Genomic DNA, 15,106 nt, shown 5'->3' on the forward strand with positions numbered 1-15,106 from the left:
TTGACCTGTGATTGCTGAAGAGGTGTGTCCTCCTGGCAGGTGTGCAACAAGCGGGACAAGCGACTTTCCGATCCCGTCTTGGAGAAGTACATCATCAACGTGGTCTTTGACACCATCCATGCCTTTTTCAGCTCGCCCTTCTCCGAGAACAGCACCTCGCTGCAGGTCAGCTCAAACCTTGCCTCTAAATTGGCGTGCATTGTCTAATCCCCAACTTTGACTCCACCCATCCTCTTTTCATTCTTAGAGTCATCACACAATCGTCACACAGCTGCTGCAGTCATCCGTGCGCCTGCTGGACTGTCCCTGGTTGCAGCAGCAGCATCGAAGCCAGGTGGAGACCTGCATCAAGACCCTTGCAGTCACAGGTGACCCCTCATCCTGTTCTGTAGAAGACATCATGGAAGTAGTTCGCTGTAATGTACAATGCTACTTTGGAGGTGAGGAGAAGGATTTTCCATGTAATGAAGCTAGAACTGGAGAAATGTGATCTCTTCTTTGAGTTCCAGTCAGTACTCAGGCAGCATCCTTTTGGAGCAGCTTGCTAATTTACACAAAAGCTCTTCTGATGACATATAAACAGTCAACAATATGGGATATATTGGATGTCAGATAAAACGGACCATCGAGACTGAACAATGTGTCCAACAATGATCAATGTGTTCCTTTTGTCACATAAAATGGCGTGGACAAAGTCTCTCAGTTCCAAAATTGGCTGCTGTTGGTTACTGGCGCTCTGCCGCAATGCAGAAAGAGAATGGGACTAATGTGTTTATGGGTCATAGTCACAATATGACTCGATCCGATTCCAAAAGACGTGCCTCCCGTGCCTATGTGGCGGCCATGTTGAATGTGAGGCATTGGTGTGGCTATTTATCTTGTATCGATTGTCTATTGTTCATAGAGCGAGAGAGAGAGCGACATGGCTCTGAGGAATACAAAACACAAGTCTTTGGAGTATGGAACATGTTATTTTTCTTACAGTAACAGTTTTTTTTTTGTCAAGCTTTTCGCCTTTGGCAACAGATTTGTAACGAGGAAGCGCACTAATTCCTCGTGGTTCATGAAAGCGACTTGCCTATGATGAGTACTGCATGTGAACAATGTCACCATGACCAAGCATAACGGTGTGGTAAGTTTGGATAAATGTGAAACTTTCTAACCTTTTCAAGCTTTTTGTTATCATTATTTACAATACCTTTGTACTGTACTGGCTGTTTTAGGCCATGAAAAAACCTTCAAAACAATCATTGTGAACTGTACATTAATATATATGAATATAGCCTTCAATAAAAAGTGCTTCAATGTAACGAACAATTGGCTATATCAGACAACACCCCGCCCCTATTAGTCCATTCTATCGATGAATGTCGCAGCTTATACCCAATCAAAATCATATACATTGGGTAGGGAAACTATTCAGACCCCCTTAAAATGTTTTACTCTTTGTTATATTGCAGCCATTTGCTAAAATCATTTGAGTTAATTTTTTTCCTCATTAATGTACACACAGCACCCCATATTGACAGAAAAAAACAGAATTGTTGAAATTTTTGCAGATTTATTAAAAAAAGAAAAACTGAAATATCACACAGCCATAAGTATTCAGACCCTTTTCTTTGACATCCATATATTTAACTCTGGTGCTATCCATTTCTTCTGAACATCCTTGAGATAGAACGTTTTGGCGTTAAGTCTCAGCGGTATGTGTGGAGAAAACCAGGCACTGCTCATCACCTGTCCAATACAGTCCCAAAAGTGAAGCATGGTGGACGCAGCATCATGCTGCGGGGGTGTTTTTCAGCTGCAGGGACAGGAGGACTTGTTGCAATCGAAGGATAGATGAATGCGGCCAAGTACAGGGATATCCTGGACAAAAACATTCTCCAGAGTGCTCTGGACCTCAGACTGGGCCGAAGGGTAACCTTCCAATAAGACAATGACCCTAAGCACGCAGCTAAAATAATGTAGTGGCTTCAGAACAACTCCATGACTGTTCTTCAATGGCCCACCGAGAGCCCTGACTTAAACCCAATTGAGCATCTCTGGAGAGACCTGAACATGGCTGTCCACTAACGTTCATCATCCAAGCTGACAAAACTGGAGAAGATCTGCAAGAAGGAATGGGAGAGGATCCCCAAATCCAGGTGTGAAAAACTTGCATCATTCCCCAAAAGACTAATGGCTTTATTAGTTCAAAAGGGTGCTTCTACTAAATACTGAGCAAAGCGTCTGAATACTTATGGCTGTGTGATATTTAAATTTTTCTTTTAATAAATCTGCAAAAATTTCAACAATTCCGTTTTTTTTTCTGTCATAATGGGGTGCTGTGTGTACATTGAGGAGGAAAAAAGAACTTCAATTATTTTAGCAAATAGCTGCAATATATTTAAGGGGTTCTGAATACTTTCCGTACCCACTGTAAACTTTCACTCATGCTCAAATTACAACTGTGGTTGCCAGATGAACAGTATATAAAGCATCAAATATTGTGTTTAACATCAAAACTTTACTATATTCATAATGTAAAATGTGCCTGTTGATGAAAAAGCAAAGCTTGTGACTAAAATTTACGTGAACGGTACAGATCTCGCTGGTTATGTTCAAATGAATAGAGTTAGTGAGACATTTTTTTAAATATCCACATTCTCGCTTTTATTCTCACCCACATCATCTCTGTTTAGCAGCCCGGTTTTTCCTTAACTATTAATCAATATTTTAAGGTGATACAGTACAAAAACACCTTCAGGCTTGCTGTTCAGAGCGTCCAAATATCCAGTCGTTCAATGTGCAGGGGTGCGTCGGCAACTCGTATTTTTATGCGATGGTCCGGTTCAATCGAGTTCGACCGCATCGCGCTGTGTGTGGCAGGCCTTAGGGGTTGACCCAACTAGTTGAGTAGTTGACACATTGACTGTACCAGTCCGCAATGGCGATTATAGGCTATTGGCAACATGGACACCTCTCTGAAATTAACAGCTGTTGGGTTCACGCAACAAACTAGCAGTGATACCTCAAGCATATGGCTATATTTTACTAAAAATGAGAACTGTTGCAGTCACTTGCAAAATATACACGTCTGTCCTCGAATATAACAAAAGCACAAATGCCTGCCCATATGTAAAGGCATCCACTTACGCTAACTGACGAGCAACCATAAATCCTTATGTCATCTGTTAGCAAATTCACCAAGCGCCCTCCTGTAACAGTGAAAGAACAGACAATATACTGTAGCGTCTGCTTACCCACTGAAACGGAGACAAGCCATGGTTGATCAATCACCTCTTTATTGTAAAAATGATTGCTCTGTGTTGCAGAAGAAAACATCCAACTAGCATTTCTCAACTGTCAGCCTTGATTCCGCAGTTAGACAGACACTCACAGTCCTCTTCCTCCTACTGCCCTCACCTGACGACTCACTCACCCAATCACAAATCGCAAACACCTCATGGTCTCAAAGAGAGTCAGATCTTACAAAACTCTTACAACAATTTAAGTAACCCAACTTCAGGTTTTATACAATACATTGTTGCAAAGAATTCCCTCCATCTGTCATTTTTATATACTATCATAATATCCTTTACTGAGTAGCAACCCTGCTGGTGTTAGTTTTACAGGTTTTGACAGTCTGCGAGGCAATGAACATAGAGTGTCTGAATGTTATTTGGAGGAACGAGTCAGGGTGTGAGCCCTGTGCAACTGAGGACGGCAGGAAGAGTGTTTTACAGTTCTGACAGCTTGGACCCCAAAGCAGTATTTATTTATTGATTTATTTTCCAGAGCTCTCAGTGGCATGAGGCACATTATGCCACAATTGCGGTTTCTGTAATCTGTAGTTTTTATGGAAGCCGATGATTGGCTGACTGCCCAACCCCAGTACCGGCTATTCCTGCGGGGTCTCCCATTCAAGTACTAGCCAGGACCGATCCCACTTAGTTTCTGAGATCAGACGAGATTGGGCATTCTCAGCGCAGTTCCCGGGTCCAAAGCAGTAATAGAGCGGGCAAATTACTGTCTATATTTAAATTAAGTTTCAGAAAGTGGTACCGTATGAATGAGTAGGACAAATGGTAATTGAAAAAGTAACAAAAAGAAGAGACGACTAAACATAAAGGGCTACGAAAACAGGAAGTACAAGGAAATTACTACTAACGGGTAAGAAGAAAAGCAGGCAGTATTTACCAGAACATGTGTGGAACTTACCGAAACAAGGAACACATAAACATCTAACCAAAAGCAGAATCCAGTACGGAAGTCACGCGTCTTTTCAAAGGCACGCGTCTTTTCCAGTTGGATCTAGTCATACTGTATATTGTATCTATGACCCGGAAACACATCCGTCCCATTATCTGCCTGGATTGCGCCACAGCAGCCAATTCTGGAACAGACTTTGTCAACGGCAGTGTAAGTGACAAATGTATAAAAATATTTTTGGACACATTGTTCGGTCCTGACAGTCCGTTTTATCGAGGTTCCACTGTACGCACTTTATATCTTCTGATGCATCTGCAAATTATGAAGTAAGTTAACACTGATTATGTCTTAAGAGATGTTATCTATTAGGTCACCAATGAAATCACTGGGTGGGTAGGGTCATTGATGGTGTCAAATGTCACTTATGTTAGCGATTTTATCAATGATATAATTGGTAAAGAGGTCATTAATGTCACCAATGATGCCACTCATGTCCCGGATGACATCACTGGTGGTGTCTCTCGTGATGTCACGAGATGTCATCATTGATGTCATTGGTGGTGTCATCATCTACTATGGTACTGGTGTCACCAGTGATCTCACTGGTGATGTCATAGATGTTTTGCCTAATGATGCCATGCGTGTTGTCATTGATAATGTCATCAGATGATGTTTGAAAGCAAGATAATTGTCTCCTCCCAGCCAAGAGTCGCTCCATCGCTCTCCCGCTGGACCTCGAGGCTCAGATTAGCGCCATGTTGTCCACCAGCGCTCTTAACTCACTGTCGCGCTCCAACACCAGCTACAAGTCGGCATCGCGCTCAACCCGGCCGGTTGCCCCCAGCAACCCCTGGGACTACAAGAATATCATCGAAAAACTGCAGGATGTCATCAATACGCTGGAGGAGCGCCTCAAACCACTCGTCAATGCCGAGCTCTCTGTCCTGGTCGACGTTCTCCACCAGCCAGAGCTTCTCTTTCTGGAGGGAATGGACGCACGCCAGCGATGCGAGTCAGGCGGATTCATCTCCAAGTGAGAAGAATCATTCATGATTCATGATGACTCCAGCATCAAGAGTCAGGACAGTTCAGAAGTTCATGTGTGTGTGTGTGTGTGTGTGTGTGTGTGTGTGTGTGTATGTGTGTGTGTGTGCGTGTGTGTGTGCGTGTGTGCGTGTGTGTGTGCGTGCGTGCGTGCGTGCGTGCGTGTGTGTGTGTGTGTGTGTGTGCGTGTGTGTGTGTGCACACAGGCTAATTCAGCACACAAAGGCTCTGATGTCCACAGAGGAGAAGTTGTGTATCAAAGTTCTCAGGACACTCCAGGAGATGTTGATCAGAACACTGGACTTTGATGAAAAGGTGGAGAACACAGTTTTGTTCTTCTAATAATGATACCTGAATATTTAAACAAATTCTCTGTGTGGTCTCCAGGGAATTTCATTGCGGAAAGTTCTGTTGCAGAACTACTTGTTTCCAAACAAGAAAAACAACCCGAAGAATGACCTGGCAGAACTTGGAGTGTCAGGTCCCAAACGTTTCTTCAGCAAAAAAACAAATAAACACTGTCCTGTATTTCCTCATGCAGTGGCTTTATTTACTCAAGTTCAGAGAGTACTACTCATTTATTATTTGTACAATTGCATTTTTCATCCCTCCATTTTCCATACAACTGATCCTCATTTGGGTCGTGGGTATGCTGGTGCCTATCTCAGCTAACTCTGGGGGAGAGGCGAGGTAAACCCTGAACTGGTCGCCAGCCAATTGCACGGCACATGCTAACAAACAACCATTAACATCTACGGACAACTTAAGAGTTTTCAATTAACCTGCCATGCATGTTTTTGGGATGTGGGAGGAAACCAGAGTGCCTGGAGAAAACCCACGCAGGCACGGGGAGAACATGCAAACTCCACACAGGCGGGGCCGAATTTAAATCCGGGACCTCAAAACTATAAGGCAGATGTGCTAACCAGTCTTCCACCGTGCCACCCAATTGCATTTTTATACTATCAAATAATATTCTACATTTTTTTCCTTAATATTACCAACAAGCTCAAAGTCAGCTGTACAGATGCCACGTGTGCTGTGCAGGTGCTGCTGTAAAGATGTCACGTGGTGACGCATATATTAAAGGTCGTTGCAGCCCAGCTCGTTTATTTTGAGGTGTGACTCTCCTGCTCATGAATTAGCCACTATTTGGGGAAATACGCCCTTCCTGTTGCAGGCTTTTATTGTGAAAGTCCAACTCAACAGGTTTTTCTTGTGAAGTCATGACATGCTGGTGTGACCACCAGGCGGTGAGCCAGAGCGTGACTGGGCGGCGGTGGCGGCGGTTCAGTGTCGTCTGGACCGAGAAGGCGGGAGCAAACTTTTTACGGACCTAGTGATGAGCACCAAGAACGACAAGATCTTCCAGGAGAGCATCCAGATGGCCATCTGTCTGCTGGAGGGAGGCAACACGGAGATACAGGTTAGCTAGGGCAACATGGACAACTGCTAGTCAAGCCATATTTTTTTGTTTGTTTGGTTTTTCTTTTGATAAGCTTTCTCCTGTTTTCTCAATCCTGTAGAACTCATTCTACAAGCTGATGATGGGGGACAACAAGTCAGAGAAGTTCTTCAAAGTTCTCCATGACAGGATGAAAGAGGCACAGATGGACATCAAAGCCACCGTGTCGGTTAATGTTGGGGAGATGTCGCACAAAGCCAATGAGAAGGAGCTGAACAACGGTGAGATCACCGTGGACACGTTTCATAATGACGTCCTCTCAACACATTTGTTCTTCTCTGGAAGGTTCCTCTTCACCGCTTGGACTTCCTGCCACAGACGGACATTCCTTATTCGTCCAAGCCCAAGGAGGGGGCCCCTCCTCCATACAGTCAATAGCGGAGCAGAAGGAGGTGGAGACTGAGATGGGCCCGGCCGTCCTGATCATGAAGCCCATCTTGAGGTTCCTTCAGCTTCTGTGCGAGAACCACAACCAAGATCTGCAAGTGAGTGCTGATGGCCATGAGTGGAACGGATGGGTGCTTTATCTCCATTGACGTGCTCTTTCAGAACTTCCTGCGCTGCCAGAATAACAAGACCAACTACAACTTAGTATGCGAGACGCTCCAGTTCTTGGACATCATGTGTGGGAGCACCACGGGCGGTCTGGGCCTGCTGGGTCTCTACATCAATGAGTCAAACGTCCACCTCATTACGCAGACACTGGAGACCCTCACGGAGTACTGTCAGGGACCGTGTCAGGAGAACCAGGTAGGAGAAGGTGCTTCTCCATCAGGAGAACCTTCAGAGGACAACATTTTTGTGTGTTTGTTTCAGACATGCATTGTGACGCACGAATGCAACGGCATCGACATCATCACGGCCCTCATACTCAACGACATCAGCCCCCTCTGCCGTTACCAGATGGAGATGGTGCTGCAGCTCAAGGTGCACTGCCATCACATTATGTAACATTACATGGTGTCAGGTGATGTCATCTTCTTCCCCGTTACCAGGATAATGCCTCCAAGCTGCTGCTGGCGCTAATGGAAAGTCGTCATGACAGTGAGAACGCAGAGAGGATCCTATTCAACCTCCGCCCCCGAGAACTGGTCAGAGCCGCCTTGTCCCACGTGGCCTTCAGAGAGGGGATTCATCTACTGACTGTGTGTGTGTGTGTGTATGTATGCGCACACATCTGTAGGTGGATGTGATCAAAAAGGCCTACCATCAGGAGAGTGAGTGTGACGGTGGGGAGGTGTCACCCCGTGAGGTGGGACACAATATCTATATCTTGGCCCAGCAGGTGAGCCACTCCACATCCTCATTGGCTGATGAGTCTCATGTAGCATGTGGGTGTCGGGACAATGAATACCAACCCTCCCCTACCTTTTATTGTCATGGCTCCTCTGCTGCCCTCACTATGCGTTCGTGTACACAAATATGCAGCGAACTAAACACTCTTCCACACAGCACAGGAGACAGAAATTGACTTTGGACACTTTAATGGAAGTCATGTAAAACTGTAAAATAATACAAAGACACTCAGTTGTGTTTTCTAGAACAAAGGTAGGCCACATAGACATTATATAAGACTTTCAAACACCTTGAAACTATATTAATATTCTGGAATCAAATGCGAAGAATAATACAGTGTTCCCTCACCACTTCGCGCTTCATGTTTTGCGGCTTCTTCCAAAATATTCATAAAAAAATTAATAAACATACAGCCATATCGGCAGCCATATTGCGGAAAGACACATTGTTTTATGTTGATGGGCGCGAGAGAAGGTTTCCCTGCATGCCAAACAAAGAGATGAGTTGACTCAAAGGCTTTGTACATGCCTGTACTGTACGGGTACTCATACAAGGCGCGTGATTGGTTCCTGGCGCGACATTGACCAATGAGAGCACGAGTGGATTTACCCCGTGAGCTGATTGGCTGCGCATCATCGCAGCCTCACCCAGCATCTTCCCTTGTGTGTCTCGCCAGTCCCTTTCCACGCTGTTGTGTTTGCAATAACGTTTTTTGTTTAAGCGAGAATTTTTTTGATTAGTCAAGCAAGCCCTTACAATGCCGCCGAAGCGCTGTGCCCCTGCGAAAGCTTCCTCCGGAGCGCCCAAGAGGAAGACGAAGATGATGACCATCAGCGAAAAAGTGAAACTTTTAGATTTGATCAAAGAGGGCAGAAGTTATGCATCTGTGGTACACTATTATGGCGTGAATGAATCTACAGTGCGGTACATAAAGAGGAAGCAAACATCCGCAAAACTGCTTCAATAACCTTCAATAAAGAAGCGAAACGTGTGGTAACTCCGCGTAATAAGAGTCTCAGAGTCAAGTGAGAGCCTCTCTTCCGCCACAAACACAAGCCTCTTCACCTCTCTCAGAAGGCAATGTTGATGAATGTTAATTACTGTATAATAAATGTTAATTACTGTATAAGGTTTTAAAATTAAATATTTAAGTAAATACGTGTACTTTTGTAATCTTTGTCTCAAATATGTAAAGTATAAATACTGTTTACATATTTTAAACATTCTGGTACCCACATACACATCCACGAAAAGTCCTGGGGGGGGGGGGGGGGGGGGGGGGGTGGCAAAAATCCTACTTTGCGGTTTTTCACCTTTCGCAGGGGGTTCTGGTCCCCATTAACCGCGAAAAATGAGGGAACACTGTACTAGAATATCACCCATTATTCATTTTTAAACCAATAAACTTACAAATTGTGGTTCTTGAAGAGCAAACCAAAAAGGATGGCGACAGATTGTTCACAGCTATCTTCCACATGTGCGGCATTCATCAAATTCGCTGACAAATTAGCGCACATATGATGTCATTATGGGGCGACTGACACAAATTAACATGACCACCAGGTGGTGCTAACTACATTGGAACATAACAAACACAACGCTACGTGTCATACTGTCAGCCTATATGAGTGTGACATAAAAGGCAGAATAGCACCCCTTACCCTTTTTATGAGTCAGCTGCAACTGGCGTCAACGAAAATGCTGATACAAGTTTTTGAAGGGCGGCACGGTGGACGAATGGTTAAGAGCGTCAGCCTCACAGTTCTGAGGACCCGGGTTCAATCCCCGGCCCCGCCTGTGTGGAGTTTGCATGTTCTCCCCGTGCCTGTGTGGGTTTTCTCCGGGCACTCCGGTTTCCTCCCACATCCCAAAAACATGCATTAATTGGAGACTCTAAATTGCCCGTAGGTGTGACTGTGAATGCGAATGGTTGTTTGTTTCTATGTGCCCTGCAATTGGCTGGCAACCAGTTCAGGGTGTACCCTGCCTCCTGCCCGATGACAGCTGGGATAGGCTCCAGCATGCCCGCGACCCTAGTGAGGAGAAGCGGCTCAGAAAATGGATGGATGGATGTTTTTGATGTGATAAATTTGTGTCTGATGTTACAAGCACAGCAAGAAGTGTAAATTTGGTGGAGACCTGGCAGTCATAGTAACGATGGGGAAGTGGGTTTCCACTAGTCTTATGGCAGTGTTCCTGGACCCCTCTGGCCTGATGGCTGCACGGGGTAGGGGCTTCCCTCTCATGGGCTAGCTCCCGTGGCTACTCTCCAGGGTGCCCCTGTTGGGCGTCCTTTTCCGCCCTCCTTTCCACCAAACGGGGGCACTATTTTGCCCTCTGACTGGGCAGGGACTGGCTACATTGGCGTGCCCTGTGAGTTGGTGGTGGGCGTCTCGTTCTCCAGTGGGGTGGGGGTCCTCAGCCCCCGAGGTGCAAGCACACCAAATACAGGTCACTTTTGAAGGTTATTGTGCATGCAAAACGGTGTCAATCCAGTTGCATGTGACCGGAGATACTCAACTCTGGGACTTATTCACTTGGTGTGTGGCCACGCACTCATTGCCATAAATAACTCTTATAACTATGTGAACTTCCTGGGTATCCCCTCACTTGCACTCTGTTTCTGAAGATGTTTAGAAATTACATAGCCACTCCCACCACACTTTACACCACTACCTCTGTCCTGCATCCTTCCCCTTGTCGTTGTCCTATCCAATCCTGTCCTGTCCTTCCTTCACAGGGTGTAGCACTACTTCTCCATACAACATTCTAATCCAATGTGTCATTGTACTCTGCATACAGTATAATGATTTACTTTCCTCATCTTTCTTACAGGTAGTGTGCTGTCTTTTGTTGTTCCTATATTGTTATCTTTTCACTGTCACTCCTCTTTAAAACTTTGTTCTGTCCAACTGAAATTTTCAATACAAATGCATCACATTACAAAGAACCACAGAGGCATCTTAAAAACTCCACTGTGGCACAGTAAAACGGTTTCAGCATAAAAGGGATATGGATCCTCCTTTCTGTTTGACCTAACAGCCGAACAGGACAAAAACAAATAAACAAACAAGAAAAACACACACAAATACAAAATGACTCGCATAGATACTCACATGCAGACTAAGGCCTGGTGTATTCACATGAGGATTTTTCAAATCTTAAAAGATTTTTTATCCATGACAGACCCCACACATAGAGATAAGAAATCAGGCATTTAACAGTTTTGGTCGTATTGTGTGTAGTGTGCTCCAATAATCTCAATACATAACACCACACACACAAAGATTGTGTACCACCATTGGTTTGGAAACGAGTCCTTCGAGTAAGAAATCTCATATGGTCACATGTGATCTCACAAAACTGAAGAAGAAGAAACACTTAAGGGTACGCGCTGATGTTTCAAGAAACACTGGATAGTTTTGTCCTTTTGAAGTTTTTCCAAAAGTTGCCGACCTTTGTGAAATGGTGATGTCATCAAAAAAGGACTTGCTTTGGAAGATACTTCTTGCCGTTTGGGGAACCCACTTAATTAAAAAAAAAAAAAAAAAAAAAAAAACATCAGGTAAGACATTACTTTTTACGGTTTACATTATTTACGGTCGTTTCTGTGTTGTCAGGCCATGGCACTTATTTGATTGGCTACCTTGCGTTCCACATCACAGTTCACGAATTCATGACTCAAGAGTAGTCGGCTTGGCCCACAAACATGAAGAGTTTTCGTTGTAACTATTGAACACATTTAATATTTACAATTGTCGGCCCTGACCCGTTTCGGACCCAATTATCGGGATAAACATTTTTTTAACACACCCCAGACCAAAGGATAATCTTATCAAACATAAAATAGTCTGGCGTTTGACATTCTTGGTCGGGAACAACAGCCCTATTGTCTTAATGTCTGTACCGGGCCCAACCAACCAATTTCCTGACGCGACTCAGGAGGTCACGTCCCTTAAAGGCACACATACAACATTATAGTCATTATTGTGAGTTTTACCTTGTCCCAATATTCAGTAGTTCCACTTTATAAACCACTTTATTTTGTTTTATTATTTTTTTACAATACAATGCTATTTTATTTGATCAAAAACATACAAAAAATTTGGTGTTTTTGTGGGTGCTAGAATGGATTATGACAATGGTATTTCAATGGGGAAAAAGTTTTAGCTATTGTATAAGTAAATTGAGTTAGGAGTTTGGTCATGGTACAAATTGAACTCGTCAAGGTACCACTGTACTTGATATTTATTTAAAATTGTAGTATTTATTTAATCTATGTAGCATTTATTTACATTTGTAGGCTATTGCAGTTTAACTATACATCACTTTATATCTATTGGTGTTAAGGGTTGAACTGACCAGTCGACACGTCGACTTTACCACTCCACAATAACGGTTAGCTTAAGGGCGATAAATCTGCAATCGTGCTGGATGCCAAATCAACAGACTTCATCCCATAGATTGTAAGCACACTTGCAGTCCTCTTCTCACTGGGCACACGCCCCAACTCACTCATCCAATCCCAAATCACGGATGCCTACAGGGTCTCACAGATAGTCGGATCTAAAACTTTTACAGGTAACACAACTGCAGGTTTGCTACAAGACATAATGATAACGCATTCCTTCCCACTGTATTCTTTTTTTTAACTACATACAGTTTATGCAATTATTATATACTGCAGCAAGTAGGGAGCGGCATGTTGGTGACTGGTGAGCACATCTGCCTCACAGTTTTGGGGGGACAGGTTGAAATCCGGCCTCGCCTGCATGGAGTTTGCATGTTCTCCCCATGTGGGCTTTCACCGGGTACTCCCGTTTCCTCCCACATTCGAAAAACATGCATGGTAGGTTAATTGAAGACTCTAAAATGCCCGTAGTTGTCAACGTGAGTGTGAATGGTTGTTTGTCTATATGTGCCCTATGATTGGCTGGCGACCAGTCTGGTTGAAGTCATCTTAGATAGGCACCAGCACGCCATAGTGAGAATAAGCGATACGGAAAAATGGATGTACAAGTTTAGGATTGGGTCTTGTGCAAAAGAGACCGTCAGGGAGTGAATGAGTAGGCTTGTGTTTGGAGGCTTCACACTTAATTGACGACTGAAAAAAAAATGATGTAAACGTCGCCTCAACTATCATCACCTTAAGGCTTCTTTATACTCGCGCGGACGCCAAGCGCGCTGACGTCACTGCGACTATCCGGCACGTAGTATGCCTTTATACTCGAGCGCAACCCACGCGCACAGTTTTGAAAATGTACTGCAGTTCCCCTCTAAGTCGAGGGTGTCGCTACCGCTGGTATTGGCAAGGACATCACAGGGTGGAATTTGCTCTGCATTTTTTGGGCCATTTCCGGTAGCCGCGTTTACTTTACTTTCAGTAACAAGGAACAAAGCAACAACAATGGCGACCGTGAAACAGTGTCTGCTAGAACAAATAGACGTAGATGACCAGATGATACGTTTAATTATGCTGCAAAATCGATCGAGAAGGCGGTGGTGTAGATGGTATGTCGAACCAAGGGGCACGCTGAGTACGTCATCACAGCATGTGACGAAAACGGACCAATCACGAGAGATGATCTCCGCGGCGTTTGATGCACAACTATTTTTGCCATGTGCGCGGCCAGCTACACAGAGGGGCAATTCGTCTGTCATGTGATGCAATGCGGGCGTTGTCGGCCGCCCCACCGCGGGAGTTTAAAGAGGCTTTAGCGTTGACTAGAAAAAAACGTCATTCAACCCCAAATTGGGATATCTTTTATTTTTTCATTTATCAAATCATTGTTTTTTATTCAGTGTTTCCTGTTCTGTTTTCTGCTTTTTCGTTTACGATAAAAGGTGCTCTATAAATAATTGACTTATTAATGTTCGGTCAGTGGTGAGCAGCAATGTGTCATGTTTGTTTGCAGCTGGCCCGACACAACAAGGTGTTGCAGAACCTTCTGAAAACTCAAAAGAAGAGCAAAGAGGGCGAGGAAGGGATCTCCTCCATGGTCAGCTAAATTAACCCTTACATACTGTCAACACTGATCGACATTGATTGAATGATTGATTGTTTTTTTAATTGCCAGTTAAACTTGAACAATCGTCCGCTGTCGCAAATGTTGAAGTCGTCAATACCGACAACCATTGTGGAGCAAGACCCGCTGGAGTACTATGACCTGCACACTTCTCAAATAGAGGTACTATGCTAATACTAATGCTAGTAGTTACTCATTTGTTTACTACAACTAGCTCACTTCTCAGATAGATGTCCTTCAGTGTATATTAATGCTAATGCTAGTACTGATTTATTAGTGTGATTGTTGCTAATCCAGTTACAATCACAATGCTACTATTGCTGTTACTATTAATGTTAATGCATTGCAGGGGCACCCTTCGGGCGAGAGGCAGGGTACACCCTGAACTGGTCGCCAGCCAATCGCAGCGCACATATAAACAAACAACCATTCGCACTCTCATTCACATCTACGGGCAATTTAGAGTCTTCAATTAACCTACCCTGCATGCTCTTGAGATGTGGGAGGAAATCGGAGTACCCGGAGAAAACCCACGCAGGCACGGGGAGAACATGAAAACTCCACACAGGCGGGGCCGTGATTTGAACCAAGGTCCTCAGAACTGTGAAGCGGATGTGCTAACCAGTCAGCCGGCGCATATATATATATATATATATATATATATATATATATATATATATATATATGTATGTGTATGTGTATGTGTATATATACCGGCTGGCCAAGCGGAATGCAGCTCTGGTGGTCGCTGAAGCAAAAACTCGGGTATGGGAGGAGTTCGGTGAGGCCATGGAGAAAGACTTCCGGACGGCTTCGAGGAAATTCTGGTCCACCATCCGACGTCTCAGGAGAGGAAAGCAGTGCACCACCAACACTGTGTATAGTGGGGATGGGGCGCTGCTGACCTCGACTCGGGACGTTGTGAGTCGGTGGGGAGAATACGTCGAAGACCTCCTCAATTCCACCGACACGCCTTCCCATGAGGAAGCAGAGTGTGGGTTCTCTGAGGCGGGCTCTCCTATCTCTGGGTTTGAGGTCACCGAGGTAGTTAAAAAGCTCCTCGGTGGCAGGGCCCCGGGGG

General features: G+C 44.5%; 1 protein-coding gene across 1 annotated transcript in view; it reads left to right on the plus strand.

Moving 5' to 3' along the window:
• Positions 1-15,106, plus strand: part of itpr3 (inositol 1,4,5-trisphosphate receptor, type 3) — a 218,530-nt gene that overhangs the window by 138,741 nt on the left and 64,683 nt on the right. The window contains exons 35-48 of the mRNA XM_061693945.1: positions 40-165; positions 248-368; positions 4,897-5,227; positions 5,445-5,553; positions 5,626-5,719; positions 6,489-6,664; positions 6,765-6,924; positions 6,989-7,188; positions 7,253-7,453; positions 7,520-7,630; positions 7,699-7,794; positions 7,887-7,988; positions 13,915-13,998; positions 14,077-14,187. Coding sequence (XP_061549929.1) covers positions 40-165; positions 248-368; positions 4,897-5,227; positions 5,445-5,553; positions 5,626-5,719; positions 6,489-6,664; positions 6,765-6,924; positions 6,989-7,188; positions 7,253-7,453; positions 7,520-7,630; positions 7,699-7,794; positions 7,887-7,988; positions 13,915-13,998; positions 14,077-14,187 — 2,022 coding nt within the window. The remainder of the gene's footprint in view (positions 1-39; positions 166-247; positions 369-4,896; positions 5,228-5,444; positions 5,554-5,625; positions 5,720-6,488; positions 6,665-6,764; positions 6,925-6,988; positions 7,189-7,252; positions 7,454-7,519; positions 7,631-7,698; positions 7,795-7,886; positions 7,989-13,914; positions 13,999-14,076; positions 14,188-15,106) is intronic.

The sequence above is a fragment of the Phycodurus eques genome, chromosome 1, assembly GCF_024500275.1.
Source record: "Phycodurus eques isolate BA_2022a chromosome 1, UOR_Pequ_1.1, whole genome shotgun sequence".
Classification (NCBI taxonomy): Eukaryota; Metazoa; Chordata; class Actinopteri; order Syngnathiformes; family Syngnathidae; genus Phycodurus; species Phycodurus eques.